This window comes from Schistocerca cancellata, chromosome 2, assembly GCF_023864275.1.
Source record: "Schistocerca cancellata isolate TAMUIC-IGC-003103 chromosome 2, iqSchCanc2.1, whole genome shotgun sequence".
Classification (NCBI taxonomy): Eukaryota; Metazoa; Arthropoda; class Insecta; order Orthoptera; family Acrididae; genus Schistocerca; species Schistocerca cancellata.
Genome location: NC_064627.1, coordinates 513,604,711 through 513,630,210, shown reverse-complemented (window position 1 = coordinate 513,630,210; position 25,500 = coordinate 513,604,711). Strand labels below are relative to the sequence as shown.

Sequence of the window (25,500 nt, the reverse complement as noted above, 5' to 3'; positions counted from 1 at the left end):
ATTGTTTTTTGTTTTTTTATTTTATTCTTTTTTAAAGTTCCGATCGGGAGCTAACTGGAAACCACAGTAAAAATCAAAAACATTTTGTTTGCAACATACAGGTAAGTAGACCTTCCAGCAACTTTTCTATGTAGTCACCACTCTGACTTAGACATTTGTCATAGCATGGCACCAACTATTCAATATCCTTGTCATAGAAGGCAGCTGCATGTGATTTCTGCGTTCCCTACCATCGTCTGCAACATGTTTTCTGTGCCAAAATGCTGTCCTCACAGCTAGCATTTCATGTTAGCAAAGAGATGAAAATTACAGGGAGTTGTAGCTGGGCTGTAAGGAGGGCGATCAAACACTTCCCATCAAACACGCTGCAGGAGCGTCTTCTTTGCATGTGCAGTTAGCAGTTGAGAACTGTAATGAAGAAGGAAACACATTACAGTTACGTTATGTGGGTTGCATGAAATCAGGCGAAACCCCTCGCCAGGCACTTCACACTTTGTGGGAGACGCTATTGTTCTAGGCATTGTGCGCTCAGAACTGAAAAATTTGACGTGAGACGATAGACGAGCATACTAGTGACACTGCGCAACAAACCTGCGCAAAGCTTAATTGGATTTTCACTGTGGTTATACACTCCTGGAAATGGAAAAAAGAACACATTGACACCGGTGTGTCAGACCCACCATAATTGCTCCGGACACTGCGAGAGGGCTGTACAAGCAATGATCACACGCACGGCACAGCGGACACACCAGGAACCGCGGTGTTGGCCGTCGAATGGCGCTAGCTGCGCAGCATTTGTGCACCGCCACCGTCAGTGTCAGCCAGTTTGCCGTGGCATACGGAGCTCCATCGCAGTCTTTAACACTGGTAGCATGCCGCGACAGCGTGGACGTGAACCGTATGTGCAGTTGACGGACTTTGAGCGAGGGCGTATAGTGGGCATGCGGGAGGCCGGGTGGACGTACCGCCGAATTGCTCAACACGTGGGGCGTGAGGTCTCCACAGTACATCGATGTTGTCGCCAGTGGTCGGCGGAAGGTGCACGTGCCCGTCGACCTGGGACCGGACCGCAGCGACGCACGGATGCACGCCAAGACCGTAGGATCCTACGCAGTGCCGTAGGGGACCGCACCGCCACTTCCCTAGGGACACTGTTGCTCCTGGGGTATCGGCGAGGACCATTCGCAACCGTCTCCATGAAGCTAGGCTACGGTCCCGCACACCGTTAGGCCGTCTTCCGCTCACGCCTCAACATCGTGCAGCCCGCCTCCAGTGGTGTCGCGACAGGCGTGAATGGAGGGACGAATGGAGACGTGTCGTCTTCAGCGATGAGAGTCGCTTCTGCCTTGGTGCCAATGATGGTCGTATGCGTGTTTGGCGCCGTGCAGGTGAGCGCCACAATCAGGACTGCATACGACCGAGGCACACACGGCCAACACCCGCCATCATGGTGTGGGGAGCGATCTCCTACACTGGCCGTACACCACTGGTGATCGTCGAGGGGACACTGAGTAGTGCACGGTACATCCAAACCGTCATCGAACCCATCGTTCTACCATTCCTAGACCGGCAAGGGAACTTGCTGTTCCAACAGGACAATGCACGTCCGCATGTATCCCGTGCCACCCAACGTGCTCTAGAAGGTGTAAGTCAACTACCCTGGCCAGCAAGATCTCCGGATCTGTCCCCCATTGAGCATGTTTGGGACTGGATGAAGCGTCGTCTCACGCGGTCTGCACGTCCAGCACGAACGCTGGTCCAACTGAGGCGCCTGGTGGAAATGGCATGGCAAGCCGTTCCACAGGACTACATCCAGCATCTCTACGATCGTCTCCATGGGAGAATAGCAGCCTGCATTGCTGCGAAAGGTGGATATACACTGTACTAGTGCCGACACTGTGCATGTTCTGTTGCCTGTGTCTATGTGCCTGTGGTTCTGTCAGTGTGATCATGTGATGTATCTGACCCCAGGAATGTGTCAATAAAGTTTCCCCTTCCTGGGACAATGAATTCACGGTGTTCTTATTTCAATTTCCAGGAGTGTAATTTCGCGGCTAGGCGGAGCTTGCACAAAATAAATAAATAAATAAAAAACCTCCTATGGCAGTGGAAGTGTTTTCATTCCAACACAGCAACTACCACTAACTGAATTTCTCATGTTAGTATAAGAACACTGTAAGTTACTCAGAAAAAGAGTTCGAATCGCTGGTTACTGAAAATCGATTACCTACCCGATACAATTGGGTTGGCTCTGAGCACTACGGGACTTAATATCTGTGGTCATCAGTCCCCTAGAACTTAGAACTACTTAAACCTAACTAACCTAAGGACATCACACACATCCATGCCCGAGGCAGGATTCGAATCTGCGACCGTAGCAGTCGCGCGGTTCCGGACTGAGCGCCTAGAACCGCTAGACCACCGCGGCCGGCGATACAATTGGGAAGAGGAAATGCACTTACAGGAGATCATGCAAATGTGCTACACGGTATTTATTGTTCCCAAACTGTTGCAGAATAAGGAACTAACATTTTTGTACAGAATGTACAATGTCGTGTTGCTTCATTCTGTGGACTTGCGGTTTCGTAGAGTTACATTTAAAACAAATTTATCGCCACCTAGCATAGCTCTTGTACTCGGTTCTGAAGCCGAGCTCGCTAAGCACGTCTTTGCGGTGGCGCTCATATCGCAAGTAAGCCAGTTAGAATGCTGGCAGTGGATCAAATTTTCACTGCCAGTAGTTGGTAGACAGGCGTAAAGTTCCTGATGACCAGTCTTTGCGTCAATGTCCTGGATTAAATTCCAAACGTCTCCGCAATGTCTCATAAAACGAGGGCACGCGAAACTGTTGATGGTGATCCGTCCGTCGAATGTGGACATTAAGTTTGACGGCTCCCTTGGTGCTATTCGAGAGGAGCAGCCTATGTACTGGCACCGGGTTTCAGCATCTGCCCTCTCTCATCGTCATCGTGCAATACAAAGAGAACACTACGCTATACACGAATCCATTACGCTCGCCGAAACTCGACAAATACACATACCACACAAATCTTACATATCTGCATGCATAAGGGCCATTGTGCACGGAGAAGAAACACCCTTTTCGAAAGGCGGCTGAACCCACTCATTGGGGTTTCCCAACCAACAATGCCATGCAACATTCGCACTGTCCTTATAAGTGATTACAATAGAGGAAAGTAAGATTAGGGTTAAACGTTCCGTGGACGACAAGGTCATTAGGGACGGGCACAAGCTCACCGTGTACTACTTCAAAGTAATCATTCCATCGTTTGCCTTAAGTCGATTAGGAAAACAACGGAGAACCTAAATCTGGATGGCCGGACGGAGATTTAAACCGCTGCCTTCCTGAATGCGAGTCCAGGATCTTACACACTGTTCCACCTCGCTCGGTGATCACCCGATCAGGACAAGAGCAGGCTGATACATCGGACGTGTAACTGATTTTGATACGCGATGAACGTGACGAGGTAAGGAGCATGAAGTTGAAACGGTAATTCGTGCTGAACTACAATAATGTACTTAGAGAGCCTTATGAGTGTACTTATTATAACGTTGTTATGATGAAAAATCTTGCTAATAAAAGCTGTGGTCCAAATTTGTTTACTTTTTTAACCTGCCCAAAAAGAACTAAAAACAATAAAAGGAAAAAAAATATTAATTCGTGTTAGCTGTGTAACAGAGCGTCACCATCGCTAATTGATCAGCGTAGATGATACAGAACTGTAGTGAGTCCACCCTGAGAGGCCGTCCTCAGACATACACAAGGGAAAATGAAGGATATCACAACGGGGAAATTACGCTTGACCAGAGCAGGATTTTCCACATTTTCCCCCAGTAATAGGGGCGCATCCTTTTCAAGCAGTGACCCCTGCCTTAAGCACGTATGGAGATGCAGAACAAAGTGCACAACATCCGCTCGAATACCTTTTCTTTCGTTTTAGATCAGCAATCGTTTCAACCGATAAAGGCAGGAACTCGGTTTTTAAAAAGAAGACGTGCTATGCTCCTTATTTCATTAACATGTTAAGAAAACAAGCAGAGAAACGTAGTTACATCTGCAACATTCTTCCTCCAATACTTTTCTTAGCTGAGCAACGAATTTTGGGATACCTCTAGAGGTGACTGGGTGTAGCGTGCTCCTAAGGGCTACTACTTCTGGCATTAAACCGGCCCAGAGAGAACGCCACGGGTCGGCGGTAGCGGGCCAGTCTATCGGGCAGGAAAGCGAGAATGGAGAGCTGGCGGAATGCGCGCTATAAGAAGCGGATATTGATTGAATGCCTGACGCGGGCCCGCCCCCGTGCATTCCTGGTGGGCTTCATAAAACGCGCTCCGGACGCGCGCCGCTGCCGTTTTATGAGACGGACGAGGAGCCACCGCGCCGGCATTCCGGCCGCGCTACCCACTACTCACTACCCACCACCCACTAGCCGCTCATCTCGCCTGATCACCCTATAGGTCAACTGCAAGCCGTTCCCTTAACCACTCGAAGTCTTCATGTCGGTGTCATGACCAGCAAGGTGTGATTACGACGAGATTATATAGAGCATCAACTTCTTCCGCAGTTGTGTAACTCGCGGGACTGCGTTAGACCATTCTGGCATCTAAAAAACCAGCCAGTGTAGTCTGCCTACGTAGCTGAGTTGTCCGTGCAACTTACTGACATGCGAAGGACATGGGTTCGACTCCCGGTACTGTCAGAGACTCTTTCTTGTTGGGGAGGACTCGATCGCAGTACACATAGCCTCTTGATGCCAAATGAGGAGCTACGTGACAGAGTACAAGCGGCCCCATATCATGAAAACTGACAACGGCCGGGAGAGCTCGCCGGCCTCGTTGGCCGAGCGGTTCTAGGCGCTTCAGTCTGGAACCGAGCGACTGCTACGGTCGCAGGTTCGAATCCTGCCTCGGACGTGGATGTGTGTGATGTCCTTAGGTTAGTTAGGTTTAAGTGGTTCTAAGTTCTAGGGGACTGATGACCTCAGATGTTAAGTCCCATAGTGCTCAGAGCCATTTGAACCGGGAGAGCCGTGTGCTGATCCCACGCCTCTCCATACCGCATCCAATAACGCCATTGTCAGAAGATGGATCGGCGGTCGGTCGGTATCGATAAGCCTGCCAGGGCCTGTGGACGGGATTGTTTTATTTATGTACATACACTGGTGACCAAAATTAAAGCAACAAAACACTATTTCCCCGTCCTGTGTTTAATTCACGATATAATCATACAAACTGTCACCCAGATGTCCGCCTGATCGTGTTCTGCATGGAAGGTGGCAGTCCAGTCAACGGACAACCATGCCAACAACGACGTCAGGGCACCTATTAAACGAGGTAGTGTTCGTCGGGCAGCCTCACATCCACAATCGCTGTGTACATAGTCACAGACGGTGCAATGTGGCACAGAGAAGATACCTACCAGATTTTCTACGGTGGAGGGCCAGAGAAAGAAAGGAAGCAGGACAGTCGCAAACTGATGTCACCCGATGGCTTAGTTGAATCGTTCTGTTGTTTCTCGGTTGTAGCGAAAGTGTATAGAGACGTAAACTGTATCCCGAAGACAGGGTAGGGCCTACCACGTGTGACTGCAGAAGAGAGGACCGTTATTTGGCTGTAAGGGTAGTACCGCCTTAGTGCCGCACGGCAACTGGCATGCGAGCTCGCAGCATCCACTGGACGTGTCGTATCGAGGCAAACGGTGTGTTGAAGGCTTCGGTAGAGTGGCCTTAATTGTAGGAGACCTGCTGTGTGTCAGCCTCTGCCACGTCTTCACAGAAGGAACGTCCAGAGGAGTTATCAACATGTCACCTGGCCGGTCGAACAGTGGCCCAATGTTTCATAGATGAGTCCCGATTTAGTGTGGAGAGTGATTCTCGGGTGGATTCGCGTCTGGAGGGAACGTGGAACACGATTTCGGGACCCAAACTTTGCGGAAAGAGACCGATATCGAGGAGGATCCCTAATGGTGTGGACAGGGATTATGTTGGCCACTGGAACCTCTATTCATGAAATTGTACGGGTAAATCGGCAAAGTTTCACTACTTTCAGATATCGTGACGAGATCTGGGACTTCATTTGCGGTTGTTGCGAGGTGCTGTGGGCCCAAACGTCGTACTGGTGGACGATAATGCTCGACCTCATAGAGCATGGGTGGTTGACGTTTTCTTGGAAAAGGAAAATATTGCACGTCTAGCATGGCCTGTTCACTCTCCCGATTTGAATCCCATAGAGTATATCTGGGATGCACCAGGGAGACGGCTTGTATCACGTCAGCATTCACCAACCACTCTCCAAGACTGAGCGTAGCTCTGCAGAAAGAATTGCCTCGTCATGAGGCTGATGGCATGATTGCATCATTCACAGCATGCCAAGTCGTTGTCAGGCCTGTATTGCTGCCAGAGGTGGTCACACCCCATACTGAGCGCATCAACCAGTTGTCAGAATGTGTGAGCAAATACGTTAAACTTCAAAAAACGAAGAACATTTCTGTCTACCGTTATGCATGTTGTAGTTGTTTACTTTCTGTATTCGTCACATTGTTTCTACTTTACCATCCCCATTTTATACTATTATTTCGCAAGATAAAGACAATCTTGCAAAATTTCCGTTTGTTGCTGTAATTTTGGACACCAGTGTATATAAAAAGGAAGCCAATAAGAGAGATTCTAATAAAGTATCAACTTGGGAATCGCTTTTTGCCATTATCTAGGTCACTCTGCAGACCCATTATCCTAGCACTTTCGTTCCCGCATCTCGATTCTGTCTTCTTCAAATTAACTGTGCAGACAATTGTCTTAAAAAATTTAGGGAAACCATGGTAATCGTAGATCCGGACGACCAGATGGGGATGTGATCCTGCTGTTTCGGAACGGAATAATTCTTCATCACAAAGAATGATTTTGTTCTTCATAGTTATTGTCTCTGTTTTCGTCTCCCTTTCAGAAACGAACTGAAATATAATGTTCTGCATCACTGTCAAATCCAGCATTCTCCAGCCCTCTCGGTTTTCGCCATCGTTTTTGTAGCTACTCCTGATGCATTTATCTTGATGCTGCCAATTATCTGATACCTTCATTTTCCTCTGGCCCTTTTCCTAGCACCATTCCTTCCTGTGCGTCCTTTATTTCCATGAACTGAAATACAACGTCCTACAGGTATAAGGAAAAAAGTTGCCCATGCACCTATCAAATATTTTTGTTTTCCAAATCGGTTTCGGAGCGTCTGCTTTTAACGCAGTCAATTATTCAATTCATTTGGATTTGCACAAATAGTGTAGCACCACCACGTCAGTTCACTGTCATATCGGCAATCAAAAAGAGTAAATGCACCCTCGAAAACTGTCAGATGATGATCCAGATACATATAAGAATGTAAATATATTTAAAAAATTGAGATACACTTGGTCATTGGTGCACGTACTCTTTTTGAATGCCGATAACACAGTGCTTTAGCATGGTGGGAGTGTACAGGGCTATTACAAATGATTGAAGCGATTTCATAAATTCACTGTAGCTTCATTCATTGACAAATGGTCACGACACACTACAGATACGTAGAAAAACTCAAAGTTTTGTTCGGCTGAAGCCGCACTTCAAGTTTCTGCCGCCAGAGCGCTCGAGAGCGCAGTGAGTCAAAATGGCGACAGGAGCCGAGAAAGCGTATGTCGTGCTTGAAATGCACTCACATCAGTCAGTCATAACAGTGCAACGACACTTCAGGACGAAGTTCAACAAAGATCCACCAACTGCTAACTCCATTCGGCGATGGTATGCGCAGTTTAAAGCTTCTAGATGCCTCTGTACGGGGAAATCAACGGGTCGGCCTGCAGTGAGCGAAGAAACGGTTGAACGCGTGCGGGCAAGTTTCACGCATAGCCCGCGGAAGTCGACGAATAAAGCAAGCAGGGAGCTAAACATACCACAGCCGACGGTTTGGAAAATCTTACGGAAAAGGCTAAAGCAGAAGCCTTATCGTTTACAATTGCTACAAACAGATGGATCGGTCGTGGTGGAGATCATGATCAGCAATTCATGTCATGGCCTCCACGCTCTCCCGACTTAACCCCATGCGATTTCTTTCTGTGGGGTTATGTGAAAGATTCAGTGTTTAAACCTCCTCTACCAAGAAACGTGCCAGAACTGAGAGCTCGCATCAACGATGCTTTCGAACTCATTGATGGGGACATGCTGCGCCGAGTGTGGGAGGAACTTGATTATCGGCTTGATGTCTGCCGAATCACTAAAGGGGCACATATCGAACATTTGTGAATTCCTAAAAAACCTTTTTGAGTTTTTGTATGTGTGTGCAAAGCATTGTGAAAATATCTCAAAAAATAAAGTTATTGTGGAGCTGTGAAATCGCTTCAATCATTTGTAATAACCCTGTACTACGTCTGCACTCCGATTGAATAAAATGAACCGTTTGCGTTGAAAATCGAGCCGCAATGCTCTGAAACGGGTATCCGGTAGATACGTGGTTAAATTTATTCCCTTATGCAAGGAAAGTCGCAACTGAAGATCCTGTGCACATCATCACAATGTGGGAAAGCCCCAAGTTCAACATGTAGTTTCGGGGAGAAACAGTCGACCACTAAAGCAGTCTCTAAAACCGTAATAATACTATCAACATAACTGTGACGCTACTGCCTATAAACCCTCCTCTGAAAAGGAAAGTCTGAATGATAATTTAAGTTACTTTTAACCCAGTATACAGTCAACATATTTCCTCGAGTTCACGCTTTAAAAACTGGACACGTCCTGTCATCTGAAGTTATCATCCGCTTCGTGTAATAGAGGCAGAAGATATCTCGTTATTCATAGTAGAATTATGAACTGTACATACCAAAACTGCCAATAAAGCGTTGCTTTGAGCAGCCAAATGCTTTACCAGGTAGGTATCGATCCTGTTGGATGTGACTGCCCTTCCCTTCTCCCGACATACGAACCACATCACGCAACTCATATTGATTTATAATTTAAGGTTCGATAAAACAGTCTACTGATGAATCATAACGACATTTTTTGCTGAGATTTCCACATACACTGTGTATTACCGACATTTAATAGGTATTGTTTCGTAGGTTGCCACGTGAAGGGACCTAGTAATCGGGCACCCCCGAATTATCAATTATTAATCCATCGTATTTCCAGGTGAGACATCGAATCACACTCATCCGCAGGAGTAAAAGATTAGTAGAGAAAGTTTTTTAAAAATGTCACAAATGGCTACTATTTTACAGCAATAGATTGTCAGGCAAAGCAGGAAAATGGCGACGTTCGTTGTGCTGAAAATTTACGGGCGGCGACAGGGAAAAAGCACACAGTGCAATAGGGCCGTCAGCGTTATCGCGTGCAAACCGGAAGCGGGGACTATCAGCGGAAGGAAGCTGTGGCCACCCTCCGGCGATCGCTCGGGCCGCAGCCCTGCACCTCCCAACTCTCCATTTTAAAGCAGCGACAAATTCTTCATTTTTCAACCTTACCACATGCACTTTTCCGTCCGCTGCGAATTTTTCACCATTTTATAAGTCGTCACTGTTCGTCGAGCATCGATGCAAACAATAACGTCAAGCAAAGCAATGAATGAACGATCACGTAATGAACTACTTGGGGCAAGAACGGACTATATACTTTACTATGTTACAGCAGATCTCGTAAGATGAGTATTACTAAGAATGGCAATTCCTGTTTTCCGTTCCAGTTACAGCACGATCTGATGCGGATAGGCAGCTGAAACGTTAAACAGCTGACAGCTCTTTCGCAATGCAGCAGCAATTACGCCCGAAGAATATCCTGTGATAATTCACCACCTCTTTCTCTTCAGACTCAGTAGTGCAGCCATGTATTGCAACAACTGTTAAGTCGTTGGTGTCGTGGCTAAAGCGTGAATTTGCCACTAACAAATGAATTCAGCTGGAAGTAACCATTTACAACAGCAAGGGAAAATATGAAAGTGAAAGAGGATCAAATTGATTCACAAAGAAATAATGGCAAATTACTAATTCAGAATATCATGAAAACTTGTGATCGACGTGTTTCATTATAATTATGGTCGACACCACACCTTCTTATGTAAATGCAGAAACTCTAGTGAATAAAAGCCTTAGTATATGCAAACCAAACCACCAGTGTTTTGTGAACAATACACCAAAGTATATTTATGTTTTTTATAGTTTACAGCACGTCGAAATCGGGGGGGGGGGGGGGGGAGGGGGGGCAGGCCTTACTTCACCTGGATAAGAAGACAGATAATAACTAGACGAAAGCATTCGCTAGAAGTGATTCAAGGATATTAATACCTCGACGACAAGACTGGTAAGAAAATTCACCTCCTCTCAAATACTGCATGTGCTCACTGTCCTCGCTTCCCGCGCCCGGGTTTCCGGGTTCGATTCCCGGCGGGGTCAGGGATTTTTTCTGCCTCGTGATGACTGGGTGTTGTGTGATGTACTTAGGTTAGTTAGGTTTAAGTAGTTCTATGTTCTAGGGGATTGATGACCACAGCTGTTAAGTCCCATAGTGCTCAGAGCCATTTTTTTGCTCACCGTCAGGCCAGTTCTCCTTCTGTACAACTGACTCCAAAATTCAGCCTGCAAGTCACCTCTGTGTGAAAGAGGCGTCACAAATGTCTCTCCCCTTCTTTAGCACAATTTGCAGGGCATAAACAGTGATTTAACACACCTGCAGGTAGTTGAAAGAGACAACAGCACTATATTCAGTATACAAACAGCCTGAGTCTCACGACAGATTTCAATATGGTACAAAAAAAGTGCTCAGCCCATGACTAGCTAGGTCTGCAATCTTGTTGATTTGTCAGCGTAACAAGTCTGCATCTTCACTAGCAGACTGAACAGTATTATACACCATTACAGATCCAGCTTTTAATCAAGGAGATCCGAAGCTCAATTTTTATTTATATTTACCAAAATTTCTAAGATCTAACTCACCACTTACTAGTCAATGAGGTGACGATAGGGATAACGAATATAATACGACATAATTTTCATTAAATATAATGCAGAAATAACTTGCATCAACGTTCAACTTAAATTTTTTAAATAAAAAAATAAAAACAACACCTTCCCAGCACCTGGGGTGCTGCACAGGTGGAATGCACCTCAATGATGCTGCTACTTCATCCGAGCATTTCCTAGGTGAGGTGGAGGCTTGTCCAGCGTTCCGATCCCTAAGGAAAGCACAGGTGCCGATCCACCTCGAAGTTTCCACCTTAACACTCTACTATGCTGTCTTCAGCTCCGCTGACGTTTGAATGCGAGACAGCAGCGATCGCTTACTGTCGTTACTCCACGGATACGCGGTAGGCACAAGCTATGGTTGGTGTGTGTGTGTGTGTGTGTGTGTGTGTGTGTGTGTGTGCGTGCGTGTGTGATAGATCGGAGGGCCCTATGCAACGCCGCAGCCGTGCACGGTAATAACCTTGGTCCAGCCGCCGTCCGGGCAAACCGGTTGCGGAAGGTCAAGCCTTCCCTAGCTCAAAGCACGACTCGGCTGAACCAGTCGCCGGCCTGTGACCAAATCCAAGCTAATTGCTGTCGCTCCCCTCAATGTTCGAAGCCCAAACTAGCTGCTTTATCGTCCCTGTCCCCCGCGTTCTGCCCATCGCTCCGCAATTGGAGCCAGTAAGTAAAGGCTATGTCAATAAGCAATTTACAAGATGGAACCCTCTTTCTGGTAGTTTACTGAATCTGGAAATTATCATATCAAGGTAAATCGTGCAAACTGACGTGGAACCAAATTAAATCAATAAACTTGTTTGTATTGTCACAGTCAAAAGTTTCCACTGGAGGAGAAATATGCTTGCTGCTCATAATAATTCAATGTAATGATCTCATTAAATCTATAATTTAGTCTTGGCACTGAACTTTTACATAGAGAAGCTGTTCTGTGAGCTGCGACGATGTGGCACAAAAAAAGATCAGGATCTGTTTTTTCTCCTAGAGCTAAAAGTCCAACAGAACGAGTGTGCTCATAGGTCTCGCATGTCACAAAGACCAGCACCTGACAACATACCAGAATACCAACCCCAGCTCCCACATGGAGACACCGAAAGCAATGAACAAGTAGTATTGTACAACGAATAGCATTGGACACTTCGTGTCCGCTGTATTCTCGTGCAGAGCGAAAACACAAATGGTAGTGTGTCACTGAACGTGCCTTAATCTTTTGTATCTTATGCGAAATATAAGACGAAAACTGTAGAACCATTATGGATGCTATATTAAACAACTGCTCTCTGAATCAAAGCATTGACGTTGCGCGAGAGGGTCACTGCCATTTTACCAAATATTTTGATTTTAAAACGGTGAGCATCTTCGAAACACTGTCTAACGGACTGAACCGACTAATACCAATTCTAGTAGCACATCTCTGACTTTTTTTCTAGTCAATACTTCATGTTATCTTGTTGAACAGTATTCAAAAACTGATCGCACAAGTGAATTCCATGCGCAATTTCCTTCCATCTGCCATCAGCTCTATGTCTGTGTACTACATTCAATGAATGGAAACTCCAGTTCGAGGAATACAACCTCCACATCAGGGAAATTAAGACAGTGGTAATGGCAGTCAGCCGAGATGAGCATCCCACAATGGTGGAGCTCACGCCAGCTGAAGCATATGAACGCTTTTCCGTACATCGAAAGTATATTCTCCAGGGAAATTTGATTAGACAGCAGATAACCAACAGGGTGCGATACAATTCTGGATTCAGCCAAAAAGTAAGAGGCCTTAAATGTGCCGACTTGATGGCAGAACACGCAAAGTCACTTATGTTCAATAGCTACTTCATACCAATATTGACATATGATATCGATCATCGAGACTTCAGACATCATAAATGAAATCCGTTAGATCAGCTACCCAGAAAACAAGATGGATAAATTAAGGACTGAGGAGGTAAGGAAGAAAATGTGAGTCAAAACATCCCTTTTAGAACGAATCAGCACATTCATACTACAGTGGTACGGCTATGCAAGGAGGTTGGACAATACAACAAAAGTCCGAATAAATTTGGAAAGAAAGGTGGAAGGAAAACGTCCTTTAGGAAGACCCGGAACCCACTGTACAGATATAACCAAGCATGAACTCACTGCCATGGGAAGTACAATGGATGGTCTCCCCCCTAGGTGAACGGAAAGAAGTACAAGAGACTCATTAACACCGCCCGGGAAACTGGAACTGTACAACCATGGTTACGTATTTGTAATACTACATGATTTTTTATTCTGTTTTTTGATACAAATAAAGTTGCCTATTGGTAATTAAGTACGGGAATGTTAGCTCCTATAGAAAACAATGATACAGTAATTTAAAAAAAAGATTAAAACTACACCATAGTTGCGAACCTGTAAGTACGGGAACAATATTTGCATATTTTGAGAAAGTTCAAATCAGAACAATAATTTTTCCGATCTTTCCGAAATTGAAATCCTTTTTTATTATTTCAGTAAGGAATCGTAATAGGGCCTATTTATGTGGATAAATTATAACAGTTCTTCATTGAGACAAATGGACGAAGACGTGCAAATTGGGTGCCTTGGCGTTTGGTGGTCCAAAAGCTTTCTGATGACCGATTTCTCGTCTCAGGTCAGTGGACTGGTCGCAGAGAATCAGTTTCGTGGTCTTCATTTACTCCGGACTAGTCCCATCTCGATTTTTTAAAAAACAATACAGGTAGAGACATTGATGCGGAGGAAAGAGGTAGCGTATTTTCCAAAGGAACCATCCCAGTGTTTGTGTTATTCGTTTCACAGAAATCAAGAAAACCACACACCTGTGTGGCCAAATGGGAATTTGAAAGCCGATTCACTCGAATGCGGATCCACACCTGAAGTACAATGTCACTTCGCTTTGAAATTGCAGCAAAGACGGAATGTTTGTTTATCTTCTACAGCCAAACGCGCTGAGCTTAAATGTTGAATTCAGACCGCATATGAAATGACATCTGACTTACTGAATCGATCGTAGTCAGAAAACGACCCAGAAAATATATTTTGTATGTTACAAACGTTTTGACGTAAGGCAAAAGATAATATTTAATAAAAAATGTTTCTGGCTTTGAATGACAGTTCAATAGATACCGGTACCGTAAATCGTATGAACGTTTTCATATGCTTTCAAAAAAATGAAATTCTTATTCATAACTATTATGTGCAGTCTTATAAAAGTCTGCTTTAGTCAAATGTCTTTGAAATAAATAAAATATACTCGACCAACAACAATAACGCGCCATTTTACATTTTAAATTTTAGCCTTCTCTCTTTTAAGGTGGGTAGTAAGACTAATACAAATTGTGACAGGTACCATTATTATTTGCTTTCCGGTTTCAGTGAAAGAATAACGAGCCTGAACAGGACTATGAACTAGATCGAGAAGATACTGAGGTTTTTTTTTTTTTTTAATATATATAATGACATAATACTAGGGACGGAGTCAGGCCTACGATCCCCTACCAATCTTTCAACCATACTGGTTTGCAAGAAGCAAAATTAATTCTGGCGTGTATAAGCAATGTATCAGTGTCACAGAGAATAGAAAGCATTATCTACAGCTCCAGAGTATTATTGCTTTCCGGTCACGTCTAGTTTGAATGACATATCGTACGCTTTCCAAAATTCAGCAAAGGAGATTCTGTGGAAGCAAGTTAACTGTGCTGCTAAGATACATCTTGAATAATAATAATAATGCGAATATTCAAACATTTTTGGCTTGACGACAGAAGCCTTAAATTCGACGTGACACGGTGGAACTAGCACCAAGAAGACAAGAAGAGTTTCACACGACGTAGGGAAATTACTTTTCCCGACATTGCGAAAGTAAATTTAACCGTTCATGATGAATTTTACGTTGACTATGAGTCCGGCTGCCCGTGCAGCTGAACACGCTGTCTGACATGTTATCTGGCACTGGGAATGCTGCACCCTCATAAAACTCATAAACCTGCCACAACCTGCATTATTTATGTAGGTGCGACTCGTTTCTGCGAACCTGTAGCCAGAATGTCGACAGTGTGCTTGTCAGTGCACATGAAAATTATCACACAAGCTAAATATAATTTAGAGTGCGTTAGTATGTAAACTACTGGTTCCTCTGAAAAGGCGTGAGGTTGTGTCTACAACACAGACTTCGACACGCGGATCCAGTTACAACTGCTTGAGCGTAAATCAGCGAATCCTCGTTACATAGTAAGTAATCTGCTCCATTCCGACTAGAACAAGAAGTCATCATTTGTTCTTGATGTCCGAGAAATGGATGACAAAACAACCGTTAATTACAGAGATTAAAATGTCTCATAATGGAAATAGAACCTTTCATTGCTCGTGTGTTACAATGCAGTTTTACGTCATCACGTTAACGCCCTTTCATATATTGTTTACCGAATGATTCTAACATCAACGGAACCATGTGAACAGAGAAATACAATGTTATTCCAGGCATACTCTCTCCCCTTTCAATTCATAAATCTTCCCTTGTTAGATCGTGAAGAATAAATGTTCCTATCCTAAATGCTACTGCAGTATATAAAACTCTATCTGAGAGCATAGCGTTTCTTTCAATGACATTGTCTAATACTCAGAACGATAACGGAAAGGTCAAGTAGGATTATATTAGATTATATTAAACACGGATTCAAAATATCAGCAAGTGATATCAGCAAGTGACGCCCAACGCGGCTTCCAGAAAACAAGAAAATGGCTGTAATTTTCCTCGAGGGAGTATTATGGCCCCTCTGCTGTTCCTAATATGTATAAACGATTTAGGAGACAATCCGAGCAGCCATCTTAAATTGACTGCAAATGTTGCTGTTATTTACCGTCTTGTAAAGTCATCAGAAGATCAAAACCAATTGCGAAATGTTTTAGACAAGATATCCGTATGGTACGAAAAGTAACAATTGACCTTGAATAACGAAACGTGTGAGGTCATCCACATGAGTACTAAAGAAACCCTTTAAATTTGTTACAAGATAAATTGCACAATTTCAAGGCTGTCGATGCAGCTAAATACCTTGGACTTACAATTACGAAAAATTTAAACTTGAACGATCACATAGATAACGTTGTGGGAAAGGTACATCAAAGACTGCTGTTTACTGGCAGAACACTTAGAAAATGCAATATATCTATTAAAGAGACTGCCAACATTACGCTTTCCCGTCCTCTGCTAGAGTACTGCTGGGCAGTATGGTATCTTTACCGTAGTGGATTGACAGAGAACATCGAAAAAGTTCGAAGAAGAGCAACTCGTTTCGTATTATCGCGAAATAGGGAAGAGAGTGTCACGGATATGATAAGCGAGTTGGTGCGGCAATCATTTAAACAAAGGCGTTTTTCGTCGTGGTGAGATCTTTTCAAGAAAACCTAGTCACTAACTTTCTCCTTCAAATGCGAAAATGTTTTGATGACACCCACCTACATAGGGGGAAACGAATCAGCGTACTTGTAATAAAATAAGAGATATCTGAGCTCGCACGGTACGACTTAAATGTTCCTTTTCCCGCGCCCTGTTAGGGAGTGGAACGGTGGAGAAATAGTGTGAAAGTCGTTCGATGAACCCTCTGCCAGGCACTTACATGTGATATGCAGAGTAGTTATCTAGCTGCAGATGCAGATATAGATGTAGGACTTAAAAGGTGTCACTCTTCATAGTAATGCAATCTGTCTCTGTTCTACTGATGCTTTCTCAGACAGGAATGTGGAAGCTCTTCTACAAAGTCACCAGGTGACTAAAGAAAAAATTAACAAGACTTTTTCACTTGTCCAGGGAGAGAGCGTGTATTATTGTCATTTAAGTAAAGAATAACAAACCCAATGTCATTGGCATTACTTAAATGATCCTTTACAGAGAAAAAGAGTCTCTGAAGTTCAATAATTAGAAATTACGAGATGGGCAATGCTAAAAATTGAAACATTTTATCTAACGTAGTTGTCATTCGTCTTTCACTTTTACAATACATATGAAACGAGCATCGGGAAACGACAGATAACGCTGCAAGAGAAAGGACGGATGGTTGCAAGACTACAAGGGGCAAGATAAATTTTGCTGGTTAAAAGAAATGACTGAATGCAAAGATAAATACATCAGTTAATACTGCACCAAAAACTAACATTTATTTATTATTAACGTGTGGCATAGGAACGTAAGTTCTATAACATCGCATCTAACATATCAGGTGAAGTGCTGAGCTTGTGCAATGACTTAATTTTGTCTTCTGCCAGAAAAACCAGCTTTATTAGCATAACACAGGCGTCGCAGCGATCACGAATTTCGTCGCTGGGCAGTTGGCAACAGTGTAACAGGACGCACACGGCTGCAGAAATGGCTGCCACGGCCAGCCGGAAAGCGCTGAGCGGCGGTCACTTTCTCCAGCGCACTCTCGCTTAGCAAGTAATAGCTTCGTGCCTTCTCGCTCAAATAGGCTACTTTGCTCTTGCGCAAGTGCGCATGCTAGCGACGCTGGCGCATAAAAGACTTTGTTATCTTCCTGCGCAGATAACAAGTATGTAGTTCGCTAATTGTCTTTCTCCCTCGAGTGCGTGCGAGCTCGTGTGTAAGTGAGAATGTGTGTATGTGTGTGTGCGTGCGTGTGTGCGTGTGTGTGTGTGTGTGTGTCTGTGTCTGTATGTGTGTGCAGAAAGGGAAAGGGGGATGGGGATTGTGAAGCTGGATGAAAATGTTCGAAGCTGGCCAAACCACGACGAAGATTGTCACGGTGCAATCTGTATATGTAAAAATAAATGTATGATTTTTTGTATTATAAAAACCGAAATATGCTGGTGGTGGGTAGAGGCGAGAAGGGGTGAAATGTAAAAATAAGCGTGACTGAAAATCGTATTGAACAGTTTCAACTATATTTGGTGACTAAAATTTTTAAAAGTTTTTGAGGATAACATACCTAACACCGTTAGGAAAATGGGCCTGCGCCGCGATGGGAAGGGGGTAGTACCTTACAAAAACGAAATTCAGGAACGTTTGGAACGTTTTCAACCGATCCTGCTATACATCGGGTTTACTACATTGAAAAACAAATACTGTTCGGCTAAGACACACACGACAGCCCTAGGTGGCGGAATTGAGGGTAGGATGGGCATGAAATGTGAAAGTAACCGAAAAATCCCGATATTAGTGTCGAATTCACAGGTTTTCTGTTTGCTAAGGTGCGTCTGCTGATAGTCCTAACGTAATTTAAGTACTCAGTATAATAAGACATAAGAAGTATAATAAGACGAATAGAACTCTGTAACACCTCTCGGACACATAACAAACGGACATATAGATTAGAGCAAGAAATTATATTTCTTTTTCGTTAAGAACAGATATAAAGTAGCTCATATTTTCGTAGTAATGAGGCACACTAAAGCGACATCTACTAACTTAACGGGCCTATGCTAGTTCTATAAGTCACTTGAATCTTACCAATAACTAAAGAGATGTGTATAAAAATTTCGATGGAAACGATTACCAAGTCTGGATCCATCTGAAGGGTTGTGGATCATTTTATTGTATTCACATGTTAGGAAGGCAAATTGCTTTCCACTGCGTCAACGATTTGCTCGAATGACCATAAAAATTCCAAGCCTTCGGAATCAGATACATAGTTTTCTATCTCGGATGAACATCTTTGACTTCAAGAAAACAGAAATTATAAAAAATGGCAGTAGCCCATTTAACAAACTACTAGATAAATGAAAGGCTAATAACAACGGTTAAGGGGATTACTATTCGAGCATACTTTCAGTACACAACACCTTCGACAATTTGCAATATCAACGCAGTGACTTGATCCTGTTTTTCTCATACATACGAGGTACACAATTGAAGGAATACAACTTGAGACAAGCTCTCTTCTAATTAATACCAGCAGGAAGTACAACCGAATGACCGTAGTAGGGTTGTGGCTCAAACCGATCATCAGGCATTTCATATCTACTGTTTTAGTCTCACAGCAATAGTCATTTATTTTATTAACAGCGACTCATGACGCATGTTCTAATTAACTACAGCAACATTTTACATTTATTCGAGAAGAAACGAGAAGCCATACAGACGACCCAAGACATTACTACCAAAGTGGCGTTGTTGGTTGATTCGGCGGAGAGGACCAAACAGCGAGGTCATCTATCCCATAGGATTGGGGAATGATTGGGAAGGAAGCCGACCATGCCCTAGCAAAGGATCCATCCCGGCATTTTCCAGAAGAGATTTAGGAAAATCACGGAAAAACTAAATCAGGATGGCCAGACGCGGATTTGAATCGTCGTCCGCCCGAATGAGAGTCCAGTGTGCTTCCACTGCGCCACCTCGCTCAGTTGTGGCTTGACACTGCGTTACAATGTTTTTTATACCCTGACACAGCAGCAGTGAAAAATGCTTACGCAAGTTCGCAGAAGCCATGACAAAAGGCATTGAGAAGACGATGGATAAGATGGGGAATGAGAAGAAAAAGATGAGGCAGGCACAATTCTGACGTCCTGTGACAGTGGAGATGCTGCATGCCTCAACAGCTACTAACGAAACAACCAGCTACTGGAGTAGTTCCCTCAGTTTTAGTTGTTACCGTTATAAATAACTTGCTGATTTCGTTTTAGAAAATGTCTTCCCTTCCTTAGTTTTGACAGCTATGAGAAAGTGGAAAAAATGTGCTCTGATAAAGACTGATGTACTGTTCGATTCGATTCGTTATCCGGAATCAGCTATTAAAACGAACTTGCGTGTGAGCGCTAACAGTTCAAGGCATTTGTGCAAATGCGTAGTTTCTTGGCATCAAGCAATCTACCGTCCATCACTGCTGCCCTTCGTAACTCAGAGTGATCTCGCTCGATGCGAACGAATTGCAACTGATTTCAAAATTTTCTAGCACGGTTGTTCAAACTCTCAATTGAGACGATTATTAGCTACAAATGGGTACATGTATAAGGAGAAAGAATTCCGAAATCACAAGAATGAGGATTGAGAAGAATGAGTGTAACATATTAATGGAAGTTTCTGAAAAATATCGATCCAGCTTACGACGTTGGAGAAAGTGAAACTTTTTTGCAAAAGGATTTTAGTGTAGAAAGAGAAACATTCCTGACAGTTTAAAAAAAATTGATTGGGGTGGGGTGGGGTTTTGGCTTTACCGGCAGTGCCCAACACCAGACGACTTCCAGCAAGGCAATTTATCTGCTCAAAGGAACGAGTTCGTTGAACGACAGATGGAAAGTATTATCCTTGAATCCTTTACAAGTGTGTCTGACCTTTCTGCGAACATGGAAGCGAAGAGAAGAATTCTTTGCTTCAACTAACGGAAAAGATCCATTAAGATCACAGCAAAATTTCTGTCTGGTTCAAAGACTTATTGCCGACTCTTAATGTAGAGAAATTGAAGTTTAGTACTTCAGGGAACATATACGTATAGTAGCATTCAAATGAACCGTTAGTGAGCTGCAACCTCCAGTAATGTCCAACAACAGCTCGAGAGAAAAACGTGTTAGAATACCAAGTGGTACGCTCACATACACTCAGTTCGAGGTTAAGCAAGAAGCAGACTTTGACTCATTGTTGGGACTCTAAGAAACCGCGGTTTGTCTACGAAATAAACACTTACAGTCTTCAGTCAAATACTGTTCGGTTTAGTTTGGGGGGGGGGGGGCATATCATGTTGTTCTTGTATTAGATGCGTAACATGCCTTGCAATCTCAGACTTTTTACAGATGGTTCGGTCATAATGATGGAGAAAAACACTTCCTTAAAAATGAACTACGTGTCGAGAATGTACGTATCGATTTTTAAAGTACTTTTTGACAGACCGCTTTCTCAAAGAGAAACGTTCTCAAAAATTACTTACTAAAAATAGTGCGAATACCCAGTAAGATTACGATAAAGTATCTGCCATTACGTACATTGTCAACTAGTTCTTAATGCAGGGAAAAGAATTTGTGAGCTTCAGGAAATCTAGTAGCCTCTGATCACAAAGTTAATGAGTCAACACTACAGTTACATAGTAACAGTGTGAATGTCATCAAGAAGAGCAGACAATTGAACATTTAGTCCAACGCTGTCCACTTCATTCATACCCTGGAATTCCCGATGACTTGTTCACTCTCACACCCAGCTTAATTAACTGATTGAAAAACACAGACTTTAAGGTCTTATATCATATGTATATTGTATAAAATCATTTGCCTTATATCAACTCTATATTGTATAAAATCACGATACAATTAAATAAATAAACACTACAGTCGGTCATGATGTGCAAATATATAAGTGGAACGAGCACTTAAGTTCAGTTGTGGGTGGAGTAAGTAGGGCGCTTTCATTTATTAAAAATACCGGGTGATCAAAAAGTCAGTATAAATTTGAAAACTTAATAAACCACGGAATAATGTAGATAGAGAGGAAAAAATTGACACACATGCTTGGAATGACATGGGGTTTTATTAGAACCAAAAAAAGTATTGCTAGACGCGTGAAAGATCTCTTGCGCGCGTCGTTTGGTGATGATCGTGCGCTCAGCCGCCACTTTCGTCATAATGGCCTCCCAGGTCCCCAGACCTCAGTCCGTGCGATTATTCTCTTTGGGGTTACCTGAAGTCGCAAGTGTATCGTGATCGACCGACATCTCTAGGGATGCTGAAAGACAACATCCGACATCAATGCCTCACCATAACTCTGGACAAGCTTCACAGTGCTGTTCACAACATTATTCCTCGACTACAGCTATTGTTGAGGAATGATGGTGGAGATATTGAGCATTTCCTGTAAAGAACATCATCTTTGCTTTGTCTTACTTTGTTATGCTACTTATTGTCATTCTGATCAGATGAAGCGCCATCTGTCGGATATTTTTTGAACGTTTGTATTTTTTTGGTTATAATAAAACCCCATGTCATTCCAAGCATGTGTGTCAATTTGTATCTCTCTATCTACATTATCCCGTGATTTATTCAGTTTTCAAATTTATACTGACTTTTCATCACGCGGTGTATTGAGACCTCCTACAAAAGAGATTGCTCACAAAACACGTATACGGTCTATAGTGTAATAACTCTTTAGATACGTGACATCCATTTCAGGTCGGAGTAACAGAACATTTAGCGTAAAACAAAGAATGATAAAGCAAATGGCCTTAGACATCCTTGCCTGATGTGACACTGAAATAAAAGTGCTGAAAAATGTGAAATGCCAGACACTTGAAGAAACGTGTTTTACTATGGCTCGTCAAAACAGTAGCGTCGTGTAAGCCGTCACTTTTCATTGATAAATGGAACAGGAAGAAATATATACTGCAGTCTCTAACGAACATTACAGTTCTTAGGTGAGAATAGTCGCAGATCTAAAGCTCGAAACACGCGCTGGACGTAGCGAACGAGCGACCAGATCTCGTTACTGCGTGCTATTCCGAGCGTGCAACTGGACAATTTTCGCGCATGCGCAGAAGAGTCAGCGTGCTTATTGGCCAGTTTTACACGTGAGGTAAACTGCATAGTAACGAGATGGCAGTAGCTGATTCGCTCGTAGGCGGTATCGTGTATTTCGAGCTGTACGGCTTTGGCGAGATGGGCTAAGCGGCGGGAGGGAGGGAGGGAGGGAGGGGATTAGAGATAGATAGAGAGAGAGAGAGAGAGAGAGAGAGAGAGAGGGCGGCGCGCAGCTGGGCAGCTGGCTGGTTACCTTGATGCTGTCGTAGCAGGCGGTGACGCGTCCATTCTGCACCTCGACGTTGGCCGGAGGGTGCGCGAACTTGCACTCGGTGTCGGGGCGCGTGCACTTGTTGCGCTGGAACTCGCGGCACACCTCGAGCTGCAGCCAGCGCGAGTCCTTGCCGTTGAGCAGGTTGTTCATGTTGACCATGGCCATGTTGTTGCTGGCGGGGATCTGAGGGGGGAGGGGAGGGCTCGCTAGCCCGCCGGCGAGCCGTGTGGGATCTGCTTGCACTAGGGCTGCCACCTTCGCGGCAATGGCTCGCTCTTTTTGTGAAATCTACACGACACGCACGGATCCGGGTTACAAAAATTTCACTCGCTTCGTTACAAAATTTATACACTTAAAGTCTCTTCTCTGTCGATTATATCAATCACAAAAAATGTCTATACTTTCGATATATATATAATATATATATTTTATATATTTCTTAATATATTTACTTGGAACGTGATTCTTTTTATAATATATATATATATATTTGTTAATATATATATATGGCAAACGAAGACTAGTAACGAGAAAAAATGTTAAGATTAATAATTATATATTATTATCACTGGACCATAAATTATCACCGTTTTCTTGAGGACTACCAACTGTCACACAGGGTATCCCCGAAATGTTCCAGCACGATCGTCTTCGACAGTTCTTTTAACAAATTCGAACGACACTACTTCAATCGCCTCCTTCCTGGAAGGAGTTAGATACTAGAATAGATTCCTCTATGTGTCCGTATATATATATATATATATATGTATATAAAGTTCAATTTTACACGCCGTTGCTTTGTTTTATATCGATTTCTTTGTACAAATTCGATTTTTTTATTTTCTTTCAGCTGGGTGCGCAGGAAAAGATGTTTCTTTCAGTCCCGAAAGCTTCAGATGCAGTTCTACGTAGCGACTTGAGGTTTCCGTTTTCTCTTATTTCTTTCCTTTCCTAAGCTGAGCTTTGAAGTGTGTTACTGGTAAGTTATTTCTTGAGTAGGTACTGTTGATGCTTTTTTGTAGTTGTTTCAGCCACACAGAAAAAGAGTTGAGGTAAGCAGAAAGCAGCCCACAAGCTAGTTGTCTAAAAGCAACGCACGCACGCACCTTCTTGAAGTAGGGGGTAGGGCAGAACAGGGGGGTAAAAATCTGAAGCTAGCGCATGTTTGGCTGAGAATGTCTGGGCCGGGTGGATGTAGCAAAGCAAGCTGGCTGGCTGACGGTGTAGCACTCTTCAAGGGTTAGAGGTCTGCAAAAAAACGGAAGAAAAAACACCTATGTTTTAACTGGCATATTAGACCAACCGAGCTCTACATTATAAAAGAAAAACAGCCACAAGCAGACACACACACAACATACTCCGCCCTCCGAGCTGTCGCTTCCATACTCCAGCTAAGATGTAAATGCAAGGAACAGAAACACACACATACGCACATACACAGAGCAATTAAAAGGTTTAGTAATCTATTTTATCCTATAAGGTTACTAAACTAGTAAGGCAGCTAACTGTTTAAAATACCCAAGACAGCCACAACTTATGGAAATCAGTCAAGGACAGCATACTGCACATAGGCAAAAAGCTCTAGGAAAAGTTACTAAGTACATGACACTGTGCAATGTGGAGAGAGAGAGAGAGAGAGAGAGAGACAGAGAGAGAGAGAGAGAGAGAGAGGAAAAGATCATAACGGACATTTCTGAAATGGTAAATCGGGAGAATGTTAATATACGTGTCGTCCACATCTGGCTCGTACTTGGTTCGCGACTGGCGTTTGATCTTGGCGTGAACGCGGTGGCAAGTAAAGTCAGTGCCCGTCGGAGCGTAATCACTCACTGGCAACACATTTAAGAACGTTGTGTTACTGAAATAAAAGCGACAAGCTCGAAAGTGCGACGGTGATCCCGCGGACGCCTCCTGGTTACGAATCTGGCAGTACAACACACAGACGTTCGCCGAGAAGGCCGAAGCTCGCCGCCGTGTCCAGGGGCGAGAGCCGGAGCGATTTACCTGAAGGCGCAGGCGGAGTCCCGGTGATTAGGCGCCGCCGCGGGGCGATGCGCTAGGCTCGGCCGTGAGCGCGAGAGGCGGCGGCGAGGCGCCGGCTGGAGTCATGGTATCTGGGTTGCGCAGAGGACGCGGGGACGGGCGGCGCACTCTTTGCGGTCTGGAGGCTCGGCTTGGACTGCTCCCCCACCCCGCGGCCGCTCGCCGCTCGCGCGCGGCGCCTTGACGCCAGAGACGCCTGGCGGAAAGACGCGGCGCTGCGCCAAACCCGCCACCCGTGGCTGCGGCTGGCTGTTGCAGGCGCCGTACGCTACACTGCTTCACACTATTTCGCGGAAACTGGTTTCTGCGCCTCTATCCCTTTGTCGGCATCGAAACATTTCTGCCCTGAAATGAGAGGGGTGCCGAATCATTTCTGACCCTCGCGCAAGAAACTCGTCACAAGTGCGTGTTCGAATCCCATTCGTTTGTATGTAAACGCAATTTTCCGAAATGCAACCGGTGCATAATTCTGCATAAACATCCACTGACAATCTTTTGGCTTGTGAAGACGGGTACTTTCGGACACCTACCATTTGTCCCCTTCCCTGTTTCATTCGCTAATGGTGCGTGGGGATAGCGACATTTATGATACGCTTCCACTTTCCTCCGAGTCTCCACCTTTCTTGTTCCAGTTCAAACTCTTTCTTCTTCAACTGGGCTTGATCGAGTCAATTCAGCTTGCTCTGGGTCTCCCTCTTGCCCTCAAATTTGGCAGTGGCCGGCCGGAGTGGCCGTGCGGGTC

The 25,500-nt window shown here is 44.1% G+C and overlaps 1 protein-coding gene across 9 annotated transcripts in view; it reads right to left on the bottom strand.

Moving 5' to 3' along the window:
- The window catches only part of LOC126162056 (protein muscleblind-like), a 608,110-nt gene that overhangs the window by 355,933 nt on the left and 226,677 nt on the right, over nt 1-25,500 (bottom strand). For 6 of the 9 annotated variants that reach the window (XM_049918299.1, XM_049918303.1, XM_049918305.1 and 3 more), the window contains exon 2: nt 22,695-23,963. The exons of 1 other annotated variant lie outside the window; for it this stretch is intronic. In XM_049918299.1, the coding sequence (XP_049774256.1) occupies nt 22,695-22,880 (186 nt within the window). In that variant the 5' untranslated portion in view covers nt 22,881-23,963. Of the gene's footprint in view, nt 1-22,694; nt 23,964-24,719; nt 24,882-25,500 lie in introns of those variants that run through there. 2 more of the 9 variants (XM_049918300.1, XM_049918307.1) reach the window with 2 other exon arrangements.